The sequence below is a fragment of the Cricetulus griseus genome, assembly GCF_003668045.3.
Source record: "Cricetulus griseus strain 17A/GY chromosome 1 unlocalized genomic scaffold, alternate assembly CriGri-PICRH-1.0 chr1_0, whole genome shotgun sequence".
NCBI lineage: Eukaryota > Metazoa > Chordata > Mammalia > Rodentia > Cricetidae > Cricetulus > Cricetulus griseus.
This window is the reverse complement of record NW_023276806.1, coordinates 248,948,590-248,970,392: the sequence shown is the minus strand read 5'-3', so window position 1 is coordinate 248,970,392 and position 21,803 is coordinate 248,948,590. Positions and strand designations below refer to the sequence as shown.

At 50.2% G+C, this 21,803-nt stretch overlaps 2 protein-coding genes across 2 annotated transcripts in view; both read right to left on the bottom strand.

Annotated features, from left to right (window-relative positions):
* Positions 1-4,524: 4,524 nt before the first annotated feature.
* Positions 4,525-14,759, bottom strand: Mau2 (MAU2 sister chromatid cohesion factor). The gene is made up of 14 exons (XM_035451857.1): positions 14,674-14,759; positions 14,103-14,258; positions 13,054-13,200; positions 12,896-12,986; positions 12,047-12,150; positions 11,570-11,647; positions 11,305-11,370; positions 9,143-9,229; positions 8,493-8,542; positions 7,970-8,047; positions 7,748-7,859; positions 6,726-6,816; positions 6,227-6,354; positions 4,525-6,101 (listed from the first exon to the last, which is right to left on the bottom strand). The coding sequence occupies exons 2-14, from the start codon at positions 14,247-14,249 to the stop codon at positions 6,027-6,029; spliced, it is 1,254 nt and encodes a 417-aa protein (XP_035307748.1). The 5' UTR covers positions 14,250-14,258; positions 14,674-14,759; the 3' UTR covers positions 4,525-6,026.
* The window catches only part of LOC118237723 (MAU2 chromatid cohesion factor homolog), a 13,747-nt gene continuing 6,258 nt past the window's right edge, over positions 14,315-21,803 (bottom strand). The window contains exons 3-7 of the mRNA XM_035451460.1: positions 19,418-19,435; positions 18,849-18,914; positions 17,425-17,520; positions 16,575-16,669; positions 14,315-14,795 (exon numbers count right to left, since the gene is read on the bottom strand). Of these exons, the coding sequence (XP_035307351.1) occupies positions 14,642-14,795; positions 16,575-16,669; positions 17,425-17,520; positions 18,849-18,914; positions 19,418-19,435 (429 nt within the window). The 3' untranslated portion in view covers positions 14,315-14,641. The remainder of the gene's footprint in view (positions 14,796-16,574; positions 16,670-17,424; positions 17,521-18,848; positions 18,915-19,417; positions 19,436-21,803) is intronic.

Here is a 21,803-nt window from a genome sequence, read left to right as displayed (position 1 = left end):
ACAGAGGTCAGGTGACAAGTTGCAGGAGCCAGTTCCCTCCCTGCACGATGTGGTTCCTGGAGATTGCCCTTAGGCGGATTGGGTTGGTTGTCAGCACTGAACCATCTTGTAGGCTCCTTTTTGCTCATCCGAAAGCAGATGTGAGGTGGCTGGCTCTGCAGAAACCTTGGATGAGGTTATAATCTGATAAAATAAAACTAGGGCATCAGAGCTGCACAGGGGTCAGTACATATACAAGCCCTTTCCCTGTAAACCAGATCCTGAGAAAATTGGAGGTTGTAGCTGGGGAGGAAGTGATTGGGCTGGAATTCTTCCTTTCCTACTGGCAAAAGGCTTCCCTCAGATTCCTGAGTGACAAGTTCCTTTCCCTTCTCATGTCCCCAAGATTTCTCCTTCCTTTCCTTTTTTTTTTTTTCTTTAAAGATTAGCCAGGTGTTGGTGGCACATGCCTTTATTCCTAGCACACAGGAGACAGGGGCAGGTGGATCTCTGTGATTTCGAGGCCAGCCTGGTCTACAGAGTGAGTTCCAGGACAACCTCCAAAGTCACAGAGAAACCCTGTCTCGAAAAAGAAAAAAGATTTATTATATATATTATACAATGTGCCTACATGCCAGAAGAGGGCACCAGACTCATTATAGATGGTTGTAAACCACCATGTGGTTGCTGGGAATTGAACTCAGGACCCCTGGAAGAACAGCCAGTGCTCTTAACCTCTGAGCCATCTCTCCAACCGTCCTCCACTTTTTTTTTAATTAAAAAATTGTTGCTGGATGGTGGTGCACGCCTTTAATCCCAACAATCAGGAGGCAGAGTCAGGAGGATACCTGAGTTTGAGATCAGCCTGGTCTACAAAGCAAGTTCCAGGACAGTCAGGGCTGTTACACAGAGAAATCCTTGTCACAAAAAGAAGAAAAAAAAATATTGTCATGTAGCTGTGGATGGTGGCACATGTCTTTAATCCCAGCACCGGGGAGGTAGAAGCAGGTGGATCTCTGTGAATTAGAGGCCAGCCTGGTCTACAGAGTGAGTTCTAGGACAGCCAGAGCTCACAGAGAAACCCTATCTTGAAAAATCAATTTATGTATCACTGACTTCTTTGTTTTATCATACACCCTTAACATCAGGGATTGGAGTTACAAATGGATCTGAGCTACCACATGAGTGCCAAAAAATCAAACCCAGGTCTTTTGTTTATTCAAGACAGGGTTTCTCTGTGTAGCCCTGGAACTTGCTCTGCAGATCAGGCTGGCCTGAAACTCAGAGATCCACCTGCCTCTGCCCCCCCTCCCCCAAGTGCTGGGACTAAAGGCGTGCACCACCGCCACCCGGAAACCCCATTGGAAAAATGCCAGCACTACTGCTTCCCCTCCTTTCTACCCCTAGGCATGTGCTGAGCTGTCTTGCCCTGGACTTTTCCTGACCTCTGGTGGCCAATGTAGGAGCATGCCCCTGCCCCCAGGGGCAAACATGCAGACAAGACAGTGAAAGATGCACTTCCGGGTCACAGCTACATTTTGGAAGTTTGTACTTAACCCTTTAGGGCAATGAGGGAAGAAGCCTGTCACCAGGGCTATATGTAATTCTAAGGTGTGCTCTGGAGGTGAGTGATACGCTGAACTGCCACTAGAGTGGGAGTCTATCTTTGGGTGACATGAAGAGCAACGGATCCTATTTAGCTCTGGCTGCCCAGGAACTATGTAGACTAGATTAGCTTTAAAATCACAGAGATCCACCTGCCTCTTTGCCTTCTGAGTGCTGGGATTAAAGGCAAGTGCCAATACGCCTGTCAAATCAAAAAACAAATGCACAAACAAAACCCCCAACACTCCAGACTCCCTCAGTTTTATGACTACCTGGAGCTCTTGCCACCCTAAACTTCCCCAGTCATGGGCTTCTCATTTCCTTACAAACCTATTACTTTGGATATTCACACTCTTGGGGCTCTTTGGTCTTCCTCTCTTGCTCTCCACCTCTTCTCTCATGGTCCTGTTCAGTCTGCTGGTCACTTTCCATATGCTACTTTCTCTCTGCTCTGGACTCTCCCTCATAGCTACAAAAACCTTTCTCTCAACCACACCTTGAAGCCATTTTGCTGTTTGTAACTTCATGCCAAAACCCTGTTTACACAACACCTAGCTTCAGTGTATTCTTGAAGATTGCAGTCTCTAGAGCTAGTAGACATTCAAGGTTTTTGGTGCATGTTTGTGTGTACAGGTGTGTCAGGGCCAGAGGTGAACCTTCAGTCTCAGTCATCAGGCCAGTGAGCTCCCGGGATTCATCTGTCTCTGTGTTCAGTGCTGGGAATACAAACTTAAGCCACCATGTCTGGCTTTTGTCTTGTTTTTTTTTTTTAACCATGTGCAACTGTGGGTATGCATGCTATGATGTACATATGGAGGTCAGAGGACAACTTTTGGGAGTTGATTTCCCCCTTCTGTTTTGGCAACAAACTCGTTGTCAGGTGTGACAGCAAGTGCCTTTACCCTTCAACTCATATCTGACTTTATATGGGCTCTGGGGATGGAATAAATGACTAGGGTCATTTTATAGATTTATCCTTAGTTATGTGTTGGAGTTACAGGTGGTTGTGAGCTGCCTGACATGCATGCTGGGAACTAACTTAAGTCCTCTGGATGAGCAAGTACATCCTTCTAACTACTGAACTGTTTCTCCAGCTCCTATTTCATTTTTTAAGACAAGTCTTGTGTAGCCCTGACTGGCCTAAGGATGACCTTGAATTCCTCTTGCCTCTACCTGTTAAGTGCTGGGATCACAGGTATACACCACACTTGGCCTGGCTGTAAGGATTTTGCCACTGGCTATGGAAGGCCACCCTCTGCAGCCACTCCTCAGCCTCTGGGGTGACTTCTCAAACAGCTTAGAACAGGCTGATGACAGATTCTAACCTCCCAGATGTGAACACCTGCTGCCACAGGGCAGCTTTTCCTTTGTGGACTGGCCACAAACACATACTGGTTGGTGAGGTAGGACATTTGCTTGTTTTGAGGATGTAACCTTCACATTGATGAAGATGCAAAGGCAGATGTGCAGTTGTGGAGGATGAGGAACAGCTGGAGTCAAAATCCTCTCAGGAAGGACAGTGGCTGGGAACACACAATGGCAACAGAGGCTCTGTCCTGTGCCCTCTGAGCCCTTGAGTCTTGAGAGGTCTTGACAGTGACTTGAGGGAGCAGCTGCAGGGCAGTTCAGTGTGGAAGGACGCTCGGCACATATTAGGCCTCAGTTCCACCCCCAGCAAAGTGCAAAAAACACAAAAAAGTGGCTGGAGAGATGGTGTAGTGGGGTGCCACTTATGTCTCAGAAACTCAGGGTTGAAGCGTAAGAATGCCCTAGGCAAAAAGTTGGGAGTGGTGGCGCACACCTTTAATCCCAGCTCTCGGGAAGCAGAGGCAGGGGATCTCTGTGAGTCGAAGTCAGGGAGCTCCAGGATAGGCTGCAAAGGTACACAGAGAAACCCTAGGCTTAGTGGTGGAGATCCTGAAACCAAACCACAAAAACAAAACAGTCTAAAACTGTGAGTGGTGGCTCACACCTTACTCTTGGCCGAGGAACAGCTGTAAGTTCAAGACTACACAGCAAAATCTGTCAAAAATCAGTCAACCCCGCCCCCCCCAAACCTATCAACAAAACCTGTCTAATTTTATATGGATTTCAACTCTAAAGTTAAAATTCAACTAACAAAACAAAACCAACCAATCCCATGGAAAAGGAAAAAGCCTTCCCCGCTCTGATGCATTCACATTTCACTGTGTGGCTCTGACTGGCACCTCAGCCTCCCAGAAGCTGGGATGACAGGTGTGAGCCACCATGTCCAACTGGTCTCTGCCTTTTAAGAACTTGGAGACCAGAGGGACACCTGGGGATAGGAGCCAGCCTGTCTAGGGGCTTGTGTGCTGGAATTGAGGGTGGAATGCCCTTCACAGAGGGTCCAAACCAAATGTATCAAGACACAGGACTAAGGGATGTAGCTATGGCTCAGCTGGCGGTCCGCTGGCCTAGCAGCTCCAGGTAAAACAGGTGTGGTAGCAAATGCTTATCAAACCCTACTAGGTTAGTAGAGGGAGGAAAATCAGACTTAAGGGTCATTCATAAATAAGAGATTCTGACTCAAAAAAAAAAAAAAAAAAAAGCTCTAAACACTTCCAATCAAAACCCCATAGCCAGGCTTGGTGGAATTTCCCTGTAATCCCAGCTGTTGGGAGGCTGTGACAAGAGAACTGAGTTACTCAGGCTGGTCACTGTTGTTACATTGCAGAGCACTCAAAACAAGCATAAACAAAGAAACCAATCAACCAAACACCCAAAATCAAACAGAAAAAAGGGCTGTGGACCAGCTTCCCACTAGGCTGAGTCAGAAAGGGGCTGTGCCTCTGTCCCTGGGCTGAAGTCCATAGTAGAGGGGCTGCTGGGAGGGCTGGAGGGTGAGAAAATGCAAACATTGGGCGGGCGGCGGGCGGGCAGGAGTGGCAGCCCTGCAGGAAGAGACCAGCAAACACAGGCAGACTTCCCATAGCTCTTGCATTACAATTGTTAAGTTCTTGATTAAAAGCATAGGATGTTAAAAACCAGGCGATGCCACCATGTTAAAAAACTTTCTCTACACACTCATAACATGCCTTCCTTCATTCAACAGTCACCTGTGGCTCAAGGGGCGACAGCCATGTATAAGGCTACACCTCAGCCTGGCTCCCTGGCTTTTGGCACACCTCCTAGGCCATAATGTCCATGTGTGCTGGCCCTTTTGGGCTTTTCTCTCCATCTTTAGTTAGTGGACACTGTGGTGACTGCGATGGGGGTCAGGGAGGTTTCACTTCGGTGGAACCCTTAACACCGACCATGGAGTTTGTCATGACTCCATCCTTAGCTGTCACATGCCTGAGACATGGTCACTAAAAGCACTCTTAACATCAGGACAGGTGTTAAGTTGCAAGGTTCTTGTCTGAATTGCTCTATATACAAAATGCCCTAGAAGCAAAAAAAAAAAAAAAAAAAAAAAAAAAAAAACCAAAAAATAAAAACAACAACAAAAACAAAAAAATAAATAGGCTGGGCTGTGATACAGACACTGAGAAGGTCCCTGGGACCCAAGGGGTTGCAGGAAGACAGAAAAGGTGGGGGTGCCTGGCTGTGGGCAGAGGCTGCCACATGGCTCCATGAGGATGTCCACAAAGGCCTTGGAGCCTTGTCCCTTCAGTCATGGACTCCAAAGCTCTGAGAAGCAGCCTTCATGGTGCCTGGGTGACAGCTCCCAAGCACCACATTTGCCATCCAAGAGAGCACCTGCCCAGGTACCACAAGTCTGTGCCACCCTTGGTGTAGTCCTCAAGCCAAGAGAAGGAGTTGAGGTGGTCTCATAGCTGTCCTCTCTGAAAAGGCCACATAGCTGCCAGGAAGGAAGCTCCTTCATTCAGGTCCAGCGGACTTTGCCGAGGGCCCTGGCAGGGCCAAGAGGTGATGTTGAATATGAGAGAGGAGCTTGCCGAGGGCACTCTGGGACAAGGTCACAGCTACACCAACTGCACATGCATGCCTTGTCCCAGGCTCCTTCTCCACACTGGGGCCCCTTCCAGGAACAGTTGTTGAGAGGCTGACTTCCAGGTCCTCAGAGGTCCCTGAGTGCAGGGACACTGGAAGAACAGCAGGAAAATGAGGGTTATTGCTCTCCCCTCAGCTTGTCCTGGACTGGAGGCTACTTGGTGCAGTTGCACTTAGGTAGTGGGCACCAAGGTTTGGTTGAGCAGTCTAATGATGCCCCGACAGAGACTGTCATCCTGTTCCTCAGATGAGACACACACAGGTTATGTCATCAGTCCCCTCCAACAGATGCCACTGAGTCCTGGTACAGGTAGGACTGGCTGTCGCCCTCAGAGGCAGATGATGGCTCCCAGTACTCCTGGGACTTAGCTCTGGACAATGGTGAGGGGCTGGTGGATACCCTGGTGGTTTTGTTCCCAGAGAGCTCCAGTGTTGGGTCCAACTTGGGGACACAGGCCATACGGGGCTCACAGAAGGCTGGCCAGGCTAGTGTTGGGTCCATTCTGAGCTTGGAACTGCACAGGGGGTGGGCCATCTGTCCACTGTGAGGAGAACACACATGGGTAAGTCTAGTGGCCCTTCCAAGGGAGAGGGACAACTGACATAGCCCATCCACACCCGAGGAGCAGGAATTCCTCACCCCATGTCTGTTTCCCACCCTGTATACCGTAATGAGGTTGTGCTCTGGGAGGCTGCAGGCCTCAATGTGGTCCTGCAGCAGCTGCTGTGAGAAGTTCTGGTGCATCTGTGCGGCCTCATGGGCATCCATGGCATTCCCACACGCCTTGTTTAGATCTGAGGATGGGGCAGGTGTCACTGCCTGCTTCATCTCCTGGGTGGCCAAGCCCATACCACCCAAAACATACCGCAATTGCCCTTGGGAATCCAAGCCCAGGAAGATCACCCACGAAGCCCGATAAGCAGAAGCACAGCCCCACCTTAAAAAGTTCCCTGGAAAGCCAGGCATGGTGGCTTGGCAGACAAAGGAGTGTAAATCTCTGTGAGTTCAAGACCAGCCTTGTCTACATAGAATTCCAGGCCAGCCAGGCCTACATAAGAAAACCCTGTCTGTAATAAACAAAAAGAAAACCTCCCTGGAGATGTACTCCTGCTCATATGGTTTTCAGGGCCCCACAGACATGCCTGGGAACCTTGTTGACTCTCACCTCTCAGGAGGGCTGATGACCACAGCTGCACAGACATGTCTGGGATCTTGCTGGCCAGCTGCATGGCAGGCACCACCATGTTATTACTCTCCTGCCAATCAAAAACTAAGAATGAGCAGGTGGTTTTGACTCCACCTGCCTACTTTATGTTCCTCAGCTGCTGGTCAAACTCCTATTCCAACTTCAGAGCCTACCTAATACCTAAAATGGTCCTTTGAAGTATTTGTTTCCTTTTTTTTTGGGGGGGGGTGTTTTGAGACAGGGTTTCTCTGTGGCTTTGGAGGTTATCCAGGTAGGTCTCGAATGCAGAGATCCGCCTGACTCTGCCTCCTGAGTGCTGGGATTAAAGGCATACGCCACCACCACCTGGCTCCCCTGAAGTATTCTTGTCCACATAGAAAAGAACAAACTGAGCATCCTTGCCCCTACTCTGCACATGAAGCAATGATTGGGCCACAGGATGCCTCTTGCCCGTCCGAGAAAATGAAATGATGGGGGGGGGGGGGGAGAACCGCACTGGAGGGCTGGAGAGATGGCTCAGTGGTTAAGAGCCCTGGCTGCTCTTTCAGGGGTCCTGAGTTCAATTTCCAACAACCACATTGTGGCTCACAACCATCTGTAATGGGATCTGACCTCTTCCAGAATGTAGGCATACATAAAGGCAGAGCAATCATATAAAAAAAAAAAAAAAAAAGAAAGGAAGAAAAGAAAGAAACGATGGATGGTGGTAGTGCACGCCTTTAATCCCAGCACTCAAGAGGCAGAAGCAGGTGGATATCTGTGAGTTTGAGGCCAGCCTACAAAGCGAGTTCCAGGACAGCATGGCTACACAGAGAAACACTGTCTCAAACAACAAAAACAAACACAACCCAACACTCAGGCCCCATGCCTCCCATTCCCTGTGTGTTGGTAGAGTGTGGTATTCCACAGTATGCTTCCCTGGAATTCAGGACAGGAAGTACCAAGCTCCACAATGCTGCTTCCCAGGCCGCCCCCTGCCCGTTGGCCAGGCAGGGACTTACCCTGTGATTCCCCAGCACATAGAAGATGTGGCCCAGCAGTACAAGGGAGCAGGCTGTGAGGCGGTTCAGGTCCTCTGCATTCGACATCTTTAGAGTTTCTCGAAGAAATCGCCTGCACAAGGGGACAGATGCTGATACCCTGCAGGCATATCAGTCACAGAGAAGCTGAGGCAGCCTGAGGGAAGAGAGGCCATCACACATGGTACCCCAATCTAAACTCACTTGGCTTCATTGTAGCGGCCCTGAAAGAAGGAGAAGAGTCCTCGAACATAGAAAGCTGCCGCTCGCAGGCAGTGTGAGCTGCAGAGAAGGAAGCAGAGAGTCACAGATGGGGATGGGAGAAAGTTTTCCCAAAGGGAGCCCCTACAGACTGTCTGAAGGATGGGGTGCAAACTGTGTTGAGCCTGTGTGGCAGACTGGGTGTTATGGTGGAAGTTCCACCCAAGTGCCCCACCCCCAAAATGATCTCCCCACCCCAGAGATGCTCAAGACCACTTCCACAGGGTCCACATTTTTTAAACTGCCTCCCAGAAAAGAGACTCGTGGTTTTTCCAGTCTCTCTTTCCCGACTCCTCTCTGTGAGGCTGGAAATCCTCCTGGGAGCATTGTATCCATTAAATGTGGGTTTTTTTGAATTCAGTTTGGTTTGGTCTGATTTGGATTGCTGCATTGGAGGAGAGGTTTATGGGGTGTAGAAACTTTCCATCGGGGCATGGAATGTCTGTGTTGGACACAAGCTACTCACCTGACTGGGAAGCTGTGGTCTGGGTTTATCCTCTCAAGCAAACTGTACAGCTGGTGGAGAAATGTCAGTCAGTCAGGCCTGAGCTCCACCCCAGGAGGCCAGGCCCTGAACATGCTACAGGGGATAGGGCTTTCTCCATTCCGTGGGAAAAGCATCACAATATGTGTAGCATGCCTGCCCAGAACAGCCTCAGACATGGGGTTGTCCATCTGAGGGAACCATGTAGGAGAGTGGGGACATTAGGTGGGATAGCATCCTTGTGACCCAAGAGTTCTGCCTCAGCTCCCTGACAATCAGGTGGCAGAGGTCCACCCATATAAAACCTTCCTTCCCTTGATTTGGGGTTAGGGTATTGCTCTGTGGCAGAACACTTGGCAGCATGAAGAGGCCTTGGGTTGTACCCCAGCATCACAAATATGTTTAAAAAAAAGCATAATGAGGGGTCAATAAAGCTGAGTGGCTAAGGTTGGGACAGAGGCCACATGGCTGCAGGAGTGAGGCTCCAGTCCCTGTCCGGACCCCTCAAAAGCTGCACCCTCATAGAAAGCTAAACATTTGGGCTTTTCTAAGGTCTGTGGGTGTCCAGGACACTCACAGCCCCCTAAACAAGAGATGTAGGAAAGATACCAAACATGAAGCATGTCACCTACTACCTCTTGGTGTCTATTTCCTTCCCGTATATACACACTCGCAAGGTTGGTCACAATGAAGGCCCATAGCTCCTGGTGGTTGGTGAGCTGGAATAGAAGACAGGGCATTTAGAAAGCCAGCCTGGTCACTGCCACACTTTGCTTGGGCCTAACCCACCCGGCTCACTCCAAACCTAAGCATAAAGTGGAGGTTAGCTCTTTCTACAACAGCCATGTCCTGGGACATTTAGAAAGTGAACAGTAAAGCTACCTATCCTGATCCTGTCAATGACCAATCGTGGATAATGGCAAGACGTGGTCTTAACACATAGCCCAGACTGGCCTGCAATTCTCGATCATTCTGCCTCAGTTTCCTGAGTGCTGGGATGACAGGCCTACACCCATCTTGGCTTATTTTTTGTTTTTGTTTTTTGCCAACAGATATATACCCAAGCCTTGAAGCATGTTAGGCATGTTTTCTGCCATTGAACTACAGATTGTGGACGTTAGATAGTCAAGAGAATGAGCTGACTGCCAGTTGTGGTGGTAGAGGCTGGTCACCCCAGCATTTGGGAGGTTGAGGCAAGATCAGAAAATTCTTTTTCTTTTTTTCCCGAGACAGGGTTTCTCTGTGTAGCTTTGGAGCCTGTCCTGGAACTTGCTCTTGTAGACCAGGCTGGTCTCGAACTCAAAGATCCACCTGCCACTGCCTCCTGAGTGCTGGATTAAAGGTGTGTGTCACTAATGCCCAGTTTCTTATGGTTTTTCAATGCACAGTTTCTCTGTAACAGACCTGGCTGTCATTTGAACTTGCTCTGTAGACCAGGGTGGCCTAGAACTCTGAGAGCCACCTAACCCTGCCTCCCAAGTGCTGGGATTAAAGGTGTGTACCACTATACCCAACCTGGCAAGATCAGAATTTAAGGCCAGCCTGTGCAACTGATATATCCTCTTAAAAACCATGAGCAGAAGCTGTAGTATAGTACTTGCCTGGCATGTGTGAAATTCTGGGTTTAATCTCCAGTATGGGATCGAAGGAAGGAGGAAAGAATATGAGATTCTAAACAGTCTGGGCCCTTTGAGCCCAGGCTCCTACAGTGGGCATGCCCAGTGAAGTACAGGGTCTGCAAGCAGGCTGTCTGGGCACACAAAAGCCCAGAGTAACCTTCCCTGACCTGAGTTTCAGCAGCACTGGACTGTCAGCTGTGGGCAACAGAAAGATCCTGAATTTGAGGGTGAGGTTTGTGCCTGTCCTAGCTCCTCTTCCTCTATGGATTCTCCAATAGGATTCCCCTCAGCACATGAGTTCAGCATTGTGTTGCAGAGCCAAAGCCACATGAAGAAAGTAAGACAACCAATAAGAATGTGAATTTTCTGGCATTGCACAAGGGCCTAGGCATTGCAGCAGGATGGCCTGAGGCCAAGGGAGATAAGGGTAGAGCCAGCGGAGTTGGCAGCTAGTTGGCTCTTCACCCAGCACCCACAGACATGGAGAACACCAAGGAAGGAACACCCATCCCACAGTCAGAGATGCCCTAGTCACCTTGCTCACAGAACAGAATCCTGCTCATCCAAATCTCTGCTGGGGGGGGGGGGTCCCTGGGGAATGGGTCAGTAGCCTCCCTTTCCTCAGACACTGAGGCCAAGGTAGCCTTTCCTGATCCCGGCCAGGTGAGCAGAGCTGGGAGGTGAGCTAGCCCAAGAGGCATCTGAACCACTCTGGTAAAAATGGGACCAGTTTCTCAGGAACAGCAGGAGCCTGTAGGAGGTCAGTAGCCTAAGGGTATGGATGCCTTGTCGGAGAGCTCCTCCCTGAGGCAAACCCTGTTCTGTCCTTGAACACCTACCTCTTTAGGTAGGATAAGGACGTCTCACTCACTGGTCACCCACACAAGCCGACACAGCCTGAGAGTGTTCTGGCACTTACTAGGTGTCCAAGTGGCCACCAGTGTCCCTATGGCCTTGAATCATATGTACTTCCCTCATAACTGCCCAGAGTGTCCAGGAACCCTTCACCCCAGCCAGCTCCCACCTCAACAAGAACTGTGTCATTGTCATGGTGAGTGTCAGGCTGACTATGGGCTCAAAGCCTACAGTTCTAGCAGCAGACCTAAGCTGGTCTCCATCCTCTCTGGGGGGTAGCCAACTTTACATCATATTGCTACTCAGGGAGCTAGCCTTACCCGTAGGGCTGTGGTGAATTGGGCTTCTGCATTGTCCATACAGTTCACGGAGACACAGTACAGGCCCTGCAAGGACAGGACAGATGTGGGGCAGCTCTCGAGGCTGCTGGGACTCAGGTCAGAATCAGGGCAGCTGACACAGTGGCCCCAGAGAAGCACAATGTATACCTGGGCCTCTGGGATGAACTTCACACTATTGGGAAGGGCTGCCCACCCCCACAACAGAACAGAGCTCACTGGGGCCCAGCACCCAGGGCAAACTCACCAGCAGTGTGTGCAACTGAGCGGCATGGTTGGAGAAGAGACGGGGGGACTGCTGGCACAGCTGGCAGACCTGAGAGATCTGAGGAGAGAATGGAGGTCACTGCCTTCCTTCGTACCTGGTATTGGAGTATGGCCTCAAGGCTGGAAGACATGCTTGCCATCCTAGGGTCAAAGCCTTGACAGGAAGAGCTGTCATAGGAGGCTGACCCTGACCTCATCTTTCCTTGCCCATGCTGACCATTGGCCCAGCTTCAACTGAGTACTTTGGCTACAGGCTATAAGGTGCCTTCCCAATGTTCCCAGGAAGGTGGGCATTTTGGTGACATGGATCCCAGTCATATTACAATGTTCCCTGAGCAAGCAAGTTTTAGAGAGCTCACCATGCTAGAGCAGTGACAATGAGGTCACTGTACCCTCCCCTCTTGGTACTTGGGCCCCTCCGCAGGCTGGCCCCCTCGTCCTGCTCTGAGCTCACTACCTCCTGTAGTGCAGTGGCCTTGTGGCCTGTGACGAGACGGCACATGATGATGTGCTCCAGCAGGATCACTTGGAAGGATGACAGAATGGGGCTGCAGTCTAGCACTGGAAACAGGAGGCAGGGTTAAGCATACAGGCAATAGTCCCACAGGGCCCTCCCCACACCAGCCCTCCTACAACCTCTTCCCTTCTAGATAAGGACATAAGCTCAAGCCAAGGCCAATGTGAAGTGTTCCAAGGCAAAGAAATCCCCATTCAGTGGTGCTCAGGTAAGCAGGGCCTTGGCAAGCACAGATACTGGCCTGGATCCCAAGCACCAAAAGCCACGGGATATTGTGGGCTGAGCACTGTGCCACACACAGGTCAGCTCTACAGAGGCTGGCACAGCCGCCACCCCTGCTAAGAGCTCAAGAACCTGCTGAGTGGGTTCTCCAAGATGTCTTGAACTGTGCATGCCTGGGCCAAGATTCAAGCTATGGGGACCCCATACAGCTCCTGGCAACCTTGCACAGCTCTCCTTGGGTGGAAAAAAAGGGGCTTAGTTCTTGCCCAATCCAGCTTAAGGGAATGAGAGGTAGTTCCACATGCTCTGGTGTCCCCAGCTTACTTCTCCCGTCAGCAGTGCTCAGGAGGGCACAGGGACAAAGAGATTTAGATCAATACTAAGGCCACATACATCCCAGGAAACATCAAAGTTAAGTGTGTGCAGAGTCCATACTCGGGAGGATTCAAGCAGGTAGGTGAGAGCTAGGTCCTGACCCTGGCCCCCCTGGGTGTGGACATGCTGTAATGTTAAGGACACCTTGGAGCTGCTGGGGTTGCTTGGGGTTCCCACTCAGGTGGCACTTACTCTTGAGCTTTTCCAACTGCATGAGTGCCTTGTCTGTATACTTCTGTGCCTTCTCTAGGTAGCCAGCCTGCATCGAATGCATCACTGTGACCTGTAAGGAGAGTGGGTAGTGGTCACGGGGTCCTCTCCCATCCCAGGCCCAGGGTGGCGGGACTCACCAGGTAGACGAGCACGCACATATGCTCCTTAGGCAGCCAGTGGAAGAGGTCCGCGGGGTTGCTGGGCAGGATCTCATCGTCATGCAGTGTGGAGATGGTCTGGATACACTGCTGCAGCTGCTTCAGACATGGCTTGACACTCTTCACCTGCAGCACAACATGCCTCAGCACCACACCCCAGGAGGTCTAGCAATCCTACCCAGCTCCTGTATGGGGCTTCCCTTCCTATTGCAGGGGTCCACCTCCCCAGGTCCAGGCTAGCTCTTTGGCAGGGAACACAGATCCTGACTGAGTTATACTCAGTCTCCCAGCAGTCAGGCCTCACTCAAGGAGGCCAGAAGAGGCCCAGCAGTAGCCTCCAAGAAACAGAAGCCCTGTTGGCAGTGTAGCCCCTACCAACCCTTCTGTCTGCCATCCTGAGTCTCTCAGGATGGTTGTGGCTCTCAGCAGTCAGGAACAACCCACCACTGCCATGTTTTCCATGCTGTGTGAAGAGCTGGGCCCAACAAGAACACAATGCCCTTACGAACAATAGGTTTACTAAGCACTTCCGGGTCCTCATTAACACTGGCCCAGTACCGCACAGGGGTGTGTATCCAGTGAGCCCATAGGAGCAGGCAAAGGCCAGAGTAGGCAAGATGGCTCCCATTCATCATAGGCTGAGGCCATCACACAAACTCAGGTGCCAGGTCTTCAATGCAGACATGAAGCCACACCAAGGTCCCTACTGACCCTCACAAAGCTGCTGTGAGCTAAGGAAAGGGAGCCTGCTGCGCGACTCCCTCTCTCTTTTGTTCTCATGGCTTCCATGAGCTGCCCCAGAGACCTCCAACCATGTGTGCACTCAACAGATGTGGGGCCACACGTTCTTACTCAAATGACAACAGGGCCACTAGAATAAACCCCAAGCAACTCCTGCCCTTTGGGTTATGTCACAGCGCATGGTGGAACTGCACCTGTGCTGGAGCATCTGTGTTGGTGCACTCACAAACATACAACAATGACGCCACATCATGAGCAACCCTCCCCCTGCCAGAGAGATCACACACCTGCCCAGCATCCAGGTAGTGGGTCACCTGCAGCACCAGGAAGAAGACACGCAATGACTCCTTCTGGATGGGGTTGCCTTGCCAGTTCTCCACGATTTGCCCACACAGCGTGAGCAGTGGGTGCACCTCTTGCAGTTTACGCTCCATCAGCAGCAACTGGAAGGGATGATGACAAGGGTGTTAACTGTCACCGGTCTAACAGGTGAGGACCCCGCCCCCCCCCGCCACACACACACACACACACACACACACACACACACACACACACACACCCCAGCCAGGACAAGGCTGGGTGCAATGATGTCAGGAATGGCAATGCTCGCCTTTAATCCTAGTACTCGGGAGGCAGAAGCAGGTGGATCTCTGAGTTTGAGGTCAGCCTGGTCTACATAGTTTCAGGATAGCCAGAGCTACACACAGACACCCTGTCTCAAATAAACAAACCTGGATACAACAAAGAAACTGTACAAGTGGCTCCACAGCAGCTTCCTCAATAGCACACCTACCACCTAAAACCTCAGGGCCCCAAATGAAGCCTGCTAGAGCAGAGCCCTTGTTCTTGAGAACACACCGAGTAACCAAGTCCCTTCCTTCTTGCAATATGGCCTCCTTGCAAGGTGGCTTCCTTCTTGCAATATGGCTGCACCCATCCAGCCTTGACTTACCATCCCCTTGCTGAGCAGGAATAGTGCCCTGGAAAAGAGACAAGACATTAGGTTTGAAAGACACCAGGTATCCTGGGGATCAATAAGGCTGCCCCCACCCCAGAGGTGTGCGTAGTAGCAAACCTCTTTAGAGTGCTGCATTTTGTTCTGATTTATATACATGGGAGGGGAGGGCACATGTAACCCAGGTTGGCCTCAAACTGACTACGCAGCTGAGGATGACCATGAGTATGTTTCTCGGGGGGGGGGGGGGGGCATGTTGGGAATTGAACTTAGGGTCTTACACTCTGCTACTGCACTGTACTCCCAGCTTAACTTTGAACTTAAAAAAACAAAACAAAACAAAGAACCCACCACAAACCATATTAACTGGGAATAGTGGTGCACACCTTTGATCCCAGTACTCAAAAGGCAGAGAGAGGTGGATCTCTGTGAGTTCAAGACCATATGGTCTACATAATGGAATTCCCAGAAAGTCAGAGCTACATGAGAGAACCTTGTCTCAAATATATACGTATGTATAGGTGTGTATGTATAGGTATGTATGTATGTACGTACACACACAGACACACACATAAAATTTATTTTTGTTTATGTCTATGTGTGTGCCTACATGCACAAGTGTACCGCCTGCATGCAGGTGCTGCCCCAGGAAGCCACAGGGCCTGCCAGATGTCTGGGCACTGGAGTTACAGGGAACCGTGACTCTCCTGATGTAGGTGCTGAGGAGTGGACCTGGGTTTGGATTGCTCTTGACCACTCATCTACCTCTCCATGCACTTCAACCTTTAACTTGGGATCCACTCCAGCTTCAGTAGCTACTGTTTCACAAGATGCAGACACACCTGTGAGCATTACAAAAGGGCAGCACAGAAGACAGCACTCTCAAGTCACCCTAATGCTAATGCTCCAACACTGATGTGGGCCAGGCACAAAGGATGTCTGAAGCAGGAACTGGCTCGGGAGGCCATCACCTCACCTGTGAACTGGACCATGCCCCCCCACCAAGGTCCCTCACAGGATTAAGGGTGTGAATTCCTAACACTGGACCAAGTCAATGCCCTTCCCTAGCCCCCCTCTTGGACTTCCCCAAGCAGATCTATAGACATGGTGAGACTGAGACAGACAGGCTGCCCTCTCACACCAATGCCAGCCCACCTTTCTCTGCCTCACTCAACAAGAGCAGCATGCAGATGGCGGGACACTGAAACACACTTGGCTGCTGAGAAGGCACCTGTGCAATAAAGCCTGTGGCCGAACGAATCCTACCAGCACTTTCCATTTCAAGAGATTTAGAAGCTGCAAATCTATGGAAATCTGTGGAAGTGCAAACCTATCATCCTAGGGGAGGCTGAGGCAGGAGGATTACAGGAAGTAGTTGGGGCCATCTTGGGCTACAGTAGTGGCAGCCTGTCTCAAAAATACCAGAGAAAGGCTGGGCAGTGGTGGCAGACTCCTTTAATCCCAGAACTCAGGAGGCAGAGGCAGGCGGATCTCTGTATGAGGTCAGCCTGGTCCACAGAGCGAGTTCCAGGACAGGCTCCAAAGATACACAGAGAAACCCTATCTCCAAAACAACAACAACAACAAAAAACAGAAAGAACTGTCAAGAATTGTCAGTACCAACTCTACCAATGAGACATAGGCTCTCATGTCTTGTGAATTAACGGGCCGCTTGCTAGGATTAACTGCATGTCACTACACCAGAGGTCCCCTTCGTACAGTAAGGTGCTATGTTTAGGGTCAGTGGCAGGACAGCCAAGCTCTAAGTTAAGAGAGGAGGAGGAAAGGGATGGGAGGGGCCTACCGTGTATATTCAGATCCCACCACTCGGGCATACTCAGCACCCACGCCCAGGAGGTCACAGGCTGATACCAGGTCCTTCTCCAGTGTGTGCAGTTGCTGAAGAGGAGAAAAAGCAATGACCATGTCTGCCAATGCCTATCCTTAACTTGCCTCAGTGTGGCTGAGCTGCCAACATCAGCACAGTCACTACAGTGTTAGTTTGGAGCTCAAGCACCAAAGCAGCTATCAACGCTAACTGCTGAGTACACAGTTGAGTACACATGCCTCATGCTGTCACTTCAGCTTACCAGTGCACTGAATCAGCAGTCCAGGCTCTCGGGCAGACCCAGTGCATACCAAGTGGGTTACTAGGAAGGACTCCCTCAGGAGCAAGGGAATAAGGAATCCTGAACAACTGAGAGACCAAATCTGTGGATCCCTGGAAGGTCATGTGCAGATACTTGGTATGGAGCTCGGCTCCCTTGCACACAGTGTCATGTAGCTGCCTAGCCCACTTCCTCAGCTGCTGGCAACAGCACAGGGGAGGACACAAGGAGACAATGTGAACATGGAAGCCCAAGGAGATCTCCTAGGGAAAGGTCCTGAAGTCCAGTGTCTTTGGCTATGGGGGCGAGAGGGCTGTATCACAGGAGACAGGGGACATGACAGATGGCCAGGTCAAGGGCAGGCAACACCAGCAAGGGGTCACCCAGGTACCCCTGAGAAAAAGATGTAGACAGGATACAGGAAAGAGGTGACTGACAGAGTAGAGCAGCCTGTCCCTCTATGGTAGCCAGGAGGCCTCCCAAGGACAGCCTGTGTGACTGGCACTTGAGTTCATGCCTCAAGGTCTCACTAGCTCCTGTACTCACGGCGAGCTGGAAGAGCAGGCGGCAGTGCCAGTATGGCGTCTGTTGTGAGATCTGAATGGCTTTCCGCAGCAGTGGCTTTGCTGCATCCACAGAGTTCTGAAAGGAAACAGTTTCAAGTTTAAGGACGAGGACAAGCTGGCGGTGGAGCTGAACCCTGATATAGCAGCTGCCACTTTATGGGGTAAGATGGGAATGCTAGTACTTGCTGCTTGGGGAAAAGTCTGGATGGCTTCTGAAATCACTTCTTGACAGGAGTGGTGGCTCACACCTGACTTATCAATGCTTGGGAGCCTGAAGCAGGACTGCCTATGAGTTTAAGGCCAGCTAAGCCACTCTGTTCCAAGGTTTTTGTTTTTGTTTTTAAATTTAATTTAGAGTATAAAAGGCAAGCGTGGTGGCTTATGCCTTTAATCTCGGCATTAAAGATGCAGATCTCTCTGAGCTTGAGTTCAGCTTGGTCTACATAGTGGGCTGGAGGACAGCCAGAGATATGTAGAGAGATCCTGTCTCAAAAAACAAACAAACAAACAAACAAACAAAAAAACCCCAAAAACTCAAAAAACAAAACAAGGAACAAAACAAAATTCAACAAACAAACCCCAAAAGTTTAGAATATAAAATATAATAGTCTCTCTGTTATTCAGACAAGTATGGTAGGCTATGTCACCTGGGATCTCAGTAATCAGGCAGCTTTGAAGCCAGTCTAGGCTAGGCTACACAGCAAATTCTTGTCCAGTTAGGGGGTAGGTAGGTACATAGTGAGACCGTGTCTGTCTGTCTGTCTGTCTGTCTGTCTGTCTGTCTGTCTGTCTGTCTGTCTCTCTCTCTCTCACACACACACACACACACACACACAGAGAGAGACACACACACACACACACAGAGACACACAGAGACACACACACACACACAGACACACACACAGACACACACACAGACACACACACAGACACACACACAGACACACACACAGACACACACACAGACACACACACAGACACACACACACACACACACACACACACACACACGGGTGGGGTAGCTGGAGAGATGGCTCGGTGGTTACAGGTACTTGCTGATCTTGCAGAGGGCCTAGATTCAGTTTCCAGCACCACATGGCAGCAACCATCTGTTACTCCAGTTCCATGGGATCTCATATCTTCTTCTAAACTCTGGACAACTGGCAAGGATGTGGTACACTCACATATACAAAACACTGAACACCCATAGAATAAAAATAAAAGCTGAAGGGTGGGGGGCCCTGAGCACCTCCTAGTTCTGGTGTCTGCAGCAATCATGGTGTGAATTCCTAGGGTCTGAGGGTGGAATACAATGTGAACTTCTACCCAACTGGCAGCCATAATCTCCTGGTAGGCCCAGGAGACAGGGAGACTCTGCTTTCAGAACTAGTAACATGTTCTCACCTCTTGACAATACAGCTCTGACAACAGGCTTGCTGCCTCAAATTTAACATCTTCAAACTGTGGGATCTGGGGAAGTCCAGGTAAGGAAGTACAATGCAAAGACATTTCTTTGTTTGTTTTGGTTTTGAGACAGGGTTTCTCTGTGTAGCTCTGGCTGTCCTGGAACTCACTCTGTAGACCAGGCTGGTCTCAAACTCACAGAGATTCACCTGCCTCTGCCTCCCAAGTGCTGGGATTAAAGGCATGTGCCACCACCACCTGGCCCAGACTTCTCTTTTAAAAGGGCCACAGCTCCAAGTGAGTCCTCCTGCCCCTCCATGCTGCAGGATAAGGACCCTGCTGCCCAGAGCAGTGGCTGGCTTCCAGGGCAGCTAGGGCACATGGTATGCCAGGGAAGGGGATGTTTTTAGCTTTTACCACAGATTTTCATTCAAGCAGAACATTCCCTCAAGAGTACAGTACAGGGCCTTAGGGTGTGGCTAAGTGGCAGAACACTTGCTTAGCATGCTCCAGGTCCTGGGTTCCATCACCAGCACAGGCACCCCACAACACACACAAGAAAAGGATACTTGTTGTGATATCAACCACTGAAAGAGAAAGAAAAAGGATTAATTAATTTTGGGTCAAATGCTTGGTACCTAGCTATGCAGTTCATGCTGGGGCTGGCACAGTGTGCCCATCACCAAGAACAGTGTGTGTGTACGCTTGCTTTCCTGCAATCTGGCCAGGGGGAATGGAAGCTGCAGAGCACTTAATAGATGCCTAATAAAGAGGGGACCTCTGTAGGGAGATACTGTAACCATGCCTCCTAAGGGCTGGCTACAGGTGTGCTTGACCACGCCTGTCAGGGCGTGGTCAAGGTGAGGTCAGGATGACTTGTGTTAGATTCTTAAGGGGCTGCAGACACGTGGGGGCCCCTTCTCTCTGGCCTCCCTGCCTTGCTGCCTCTGGGCACGCCCTGGCTTGTGCTTGGCTGGTATTTACCTGAATAAAGGTATTTTGAATCTACAAGCCTTCTTCCTGCAATCTGGCCAGGGGGAATGGAAGCTGCAGAGCACTTAATAGATGCCTAACAAAGAGGGGACCTCTCCTTCTAACATCAGACAAGGAGCTAATGCTCCCACTTACTCCAGGGAGGGAACCCCAGCGTAATCTAGGCCATATTCCATGCTTCAGCAGGGCTGATGGTATCTGGCACATTCAACAAAGCTTTGCCCAAAGAGTGAGTTATACTTGGGGAAGAGGTTGGTGTATAGGGACATATCCCTCCTAAAGAAGTGGCATATCAAAGAGGCTTGAAGTTGGCATAGCTAGCCTCAGAAGGGAAGTGTACCAAAACACCCTCAAAACAACAAAAAACCCTGGGGAGATGCTCAGTGGTTAGGAGTGTTTACTGTTCTTGCAGAGGACTCACGCTTGGTTCCCAGAACCCGTCATGCTGGGTAGCTGACAACCATCTGTAACTCTAGTTTCTCAACATCTTTAGCCTCCACAGGCACACACATTCAGATGCACACACAAATAGAAGCATGGTGACGCACACCTTTAATCCTGCACGGGAGAGGCAGAAGCAGGTGGATCTTTATGAGTTTGAGGCCAGACTGGTCTACACAGCTACCCAAAGCTAATGGTGAAACTCTGTCTCCAAATAAATAAGTAATAAATAAAAGTATTCAGAGGGCCAGCTTTGATTTAGGGAACCACTGTGTCTAAAGCTGCATGTTCCAACAGGCTCCTAGCTAGGGTGCCATGCAAAGCACAGTCATTGGGATCTTCACTTCAGGGACTTCCTAAGAACATCTAACACTGACCTGCCAACCTAGGGTCCAACAAACAGTAACCAAGAAACTAACATTTGAGAAGAGCCTGACAGGTGTAGACTGGTGGACTGGGCCGTGGCCCACTCCACTGGGTCAAAGGGCTACACAAAATGGGGTACTTAGTGCTGGGCTTTGAAGGCTAGAGTAGAATGTGAGTACAGGGCTCTGTAGGAAAGAGGAAGCAGGATGCTCCGGACACAGAAAAGCTAGTAAGAAAGGGACCAAGACCTGGACCAGCTAGGCTACAAAGCTGGTGGCTTAGCGCCACTCATGCAGTAGTGGTGACTAGGAGTCCACCCCTGGGTGTGGAGCCTGACCTAGTGGGGAAGAATCAAAGTACCTCCCAGGTTATTTTTTAAAATCTATTTATTTGTGATTTATTACATGTGTACAAGCACACATGCATTCAACAGGCCGTGGTGTGAATGTGGAGGTCAGCTTGTAGAAGTCAGTTCTTTTTATTATTTTGTTTTGTTTTCTAAGACAGGGTTTCTGTGTGTAATAGTCCGGGTTGTCCTGGAACTCCCTCTGTAGACCATGCTGGCCTCAAACCCGCTGTAATCGGGCTGCCTCTGATTCCCGAGTACTGGGATTCAAGGCATGCACCACCAGTGCCCAGCAAGGAGCCAGTTCTCACCATGCTCTCTCCGTTACTCCCTTGAGCAGGGGTAAGCTAGCAGTTAGCAAGCCCTAGTTCTCCTTCCTCAGCAGCCACAGCCCTGGGGTCCCCAGTGGGGCTATACGCACAGGCCAGTTCTTTCAGGTAGAGACTGAGATCTGCACTCAGGTCCTCATTCTTCAATAGCAACAGTTTTCACCCAGTGGGCTTTGCCCAGCCTCATGATTTTTGGTTTTTGAGGCAAGGTCATGCTGGCCTTGAACTACTAGCATCTTTTTTTTTCTGTCTCAGCCTCCAAAGTGCAGGGATTATAAGGATGAGTCAGCACACCCAGTTTACAGGCTTCTTATTCATAGGAAACAAAGTAACACAGGTCTCCTAACCCAAGTAGAGATAGCTAGTGACTGCCACAATCAAGACTGGAAACAGAGGGAGCTTCCCTAGTCCTGCTATGGGCACCTAAAGTTCTGGAACAGCTTCCAGCCAACATCTGAGTGTGGGCATAAGGAAATAGGA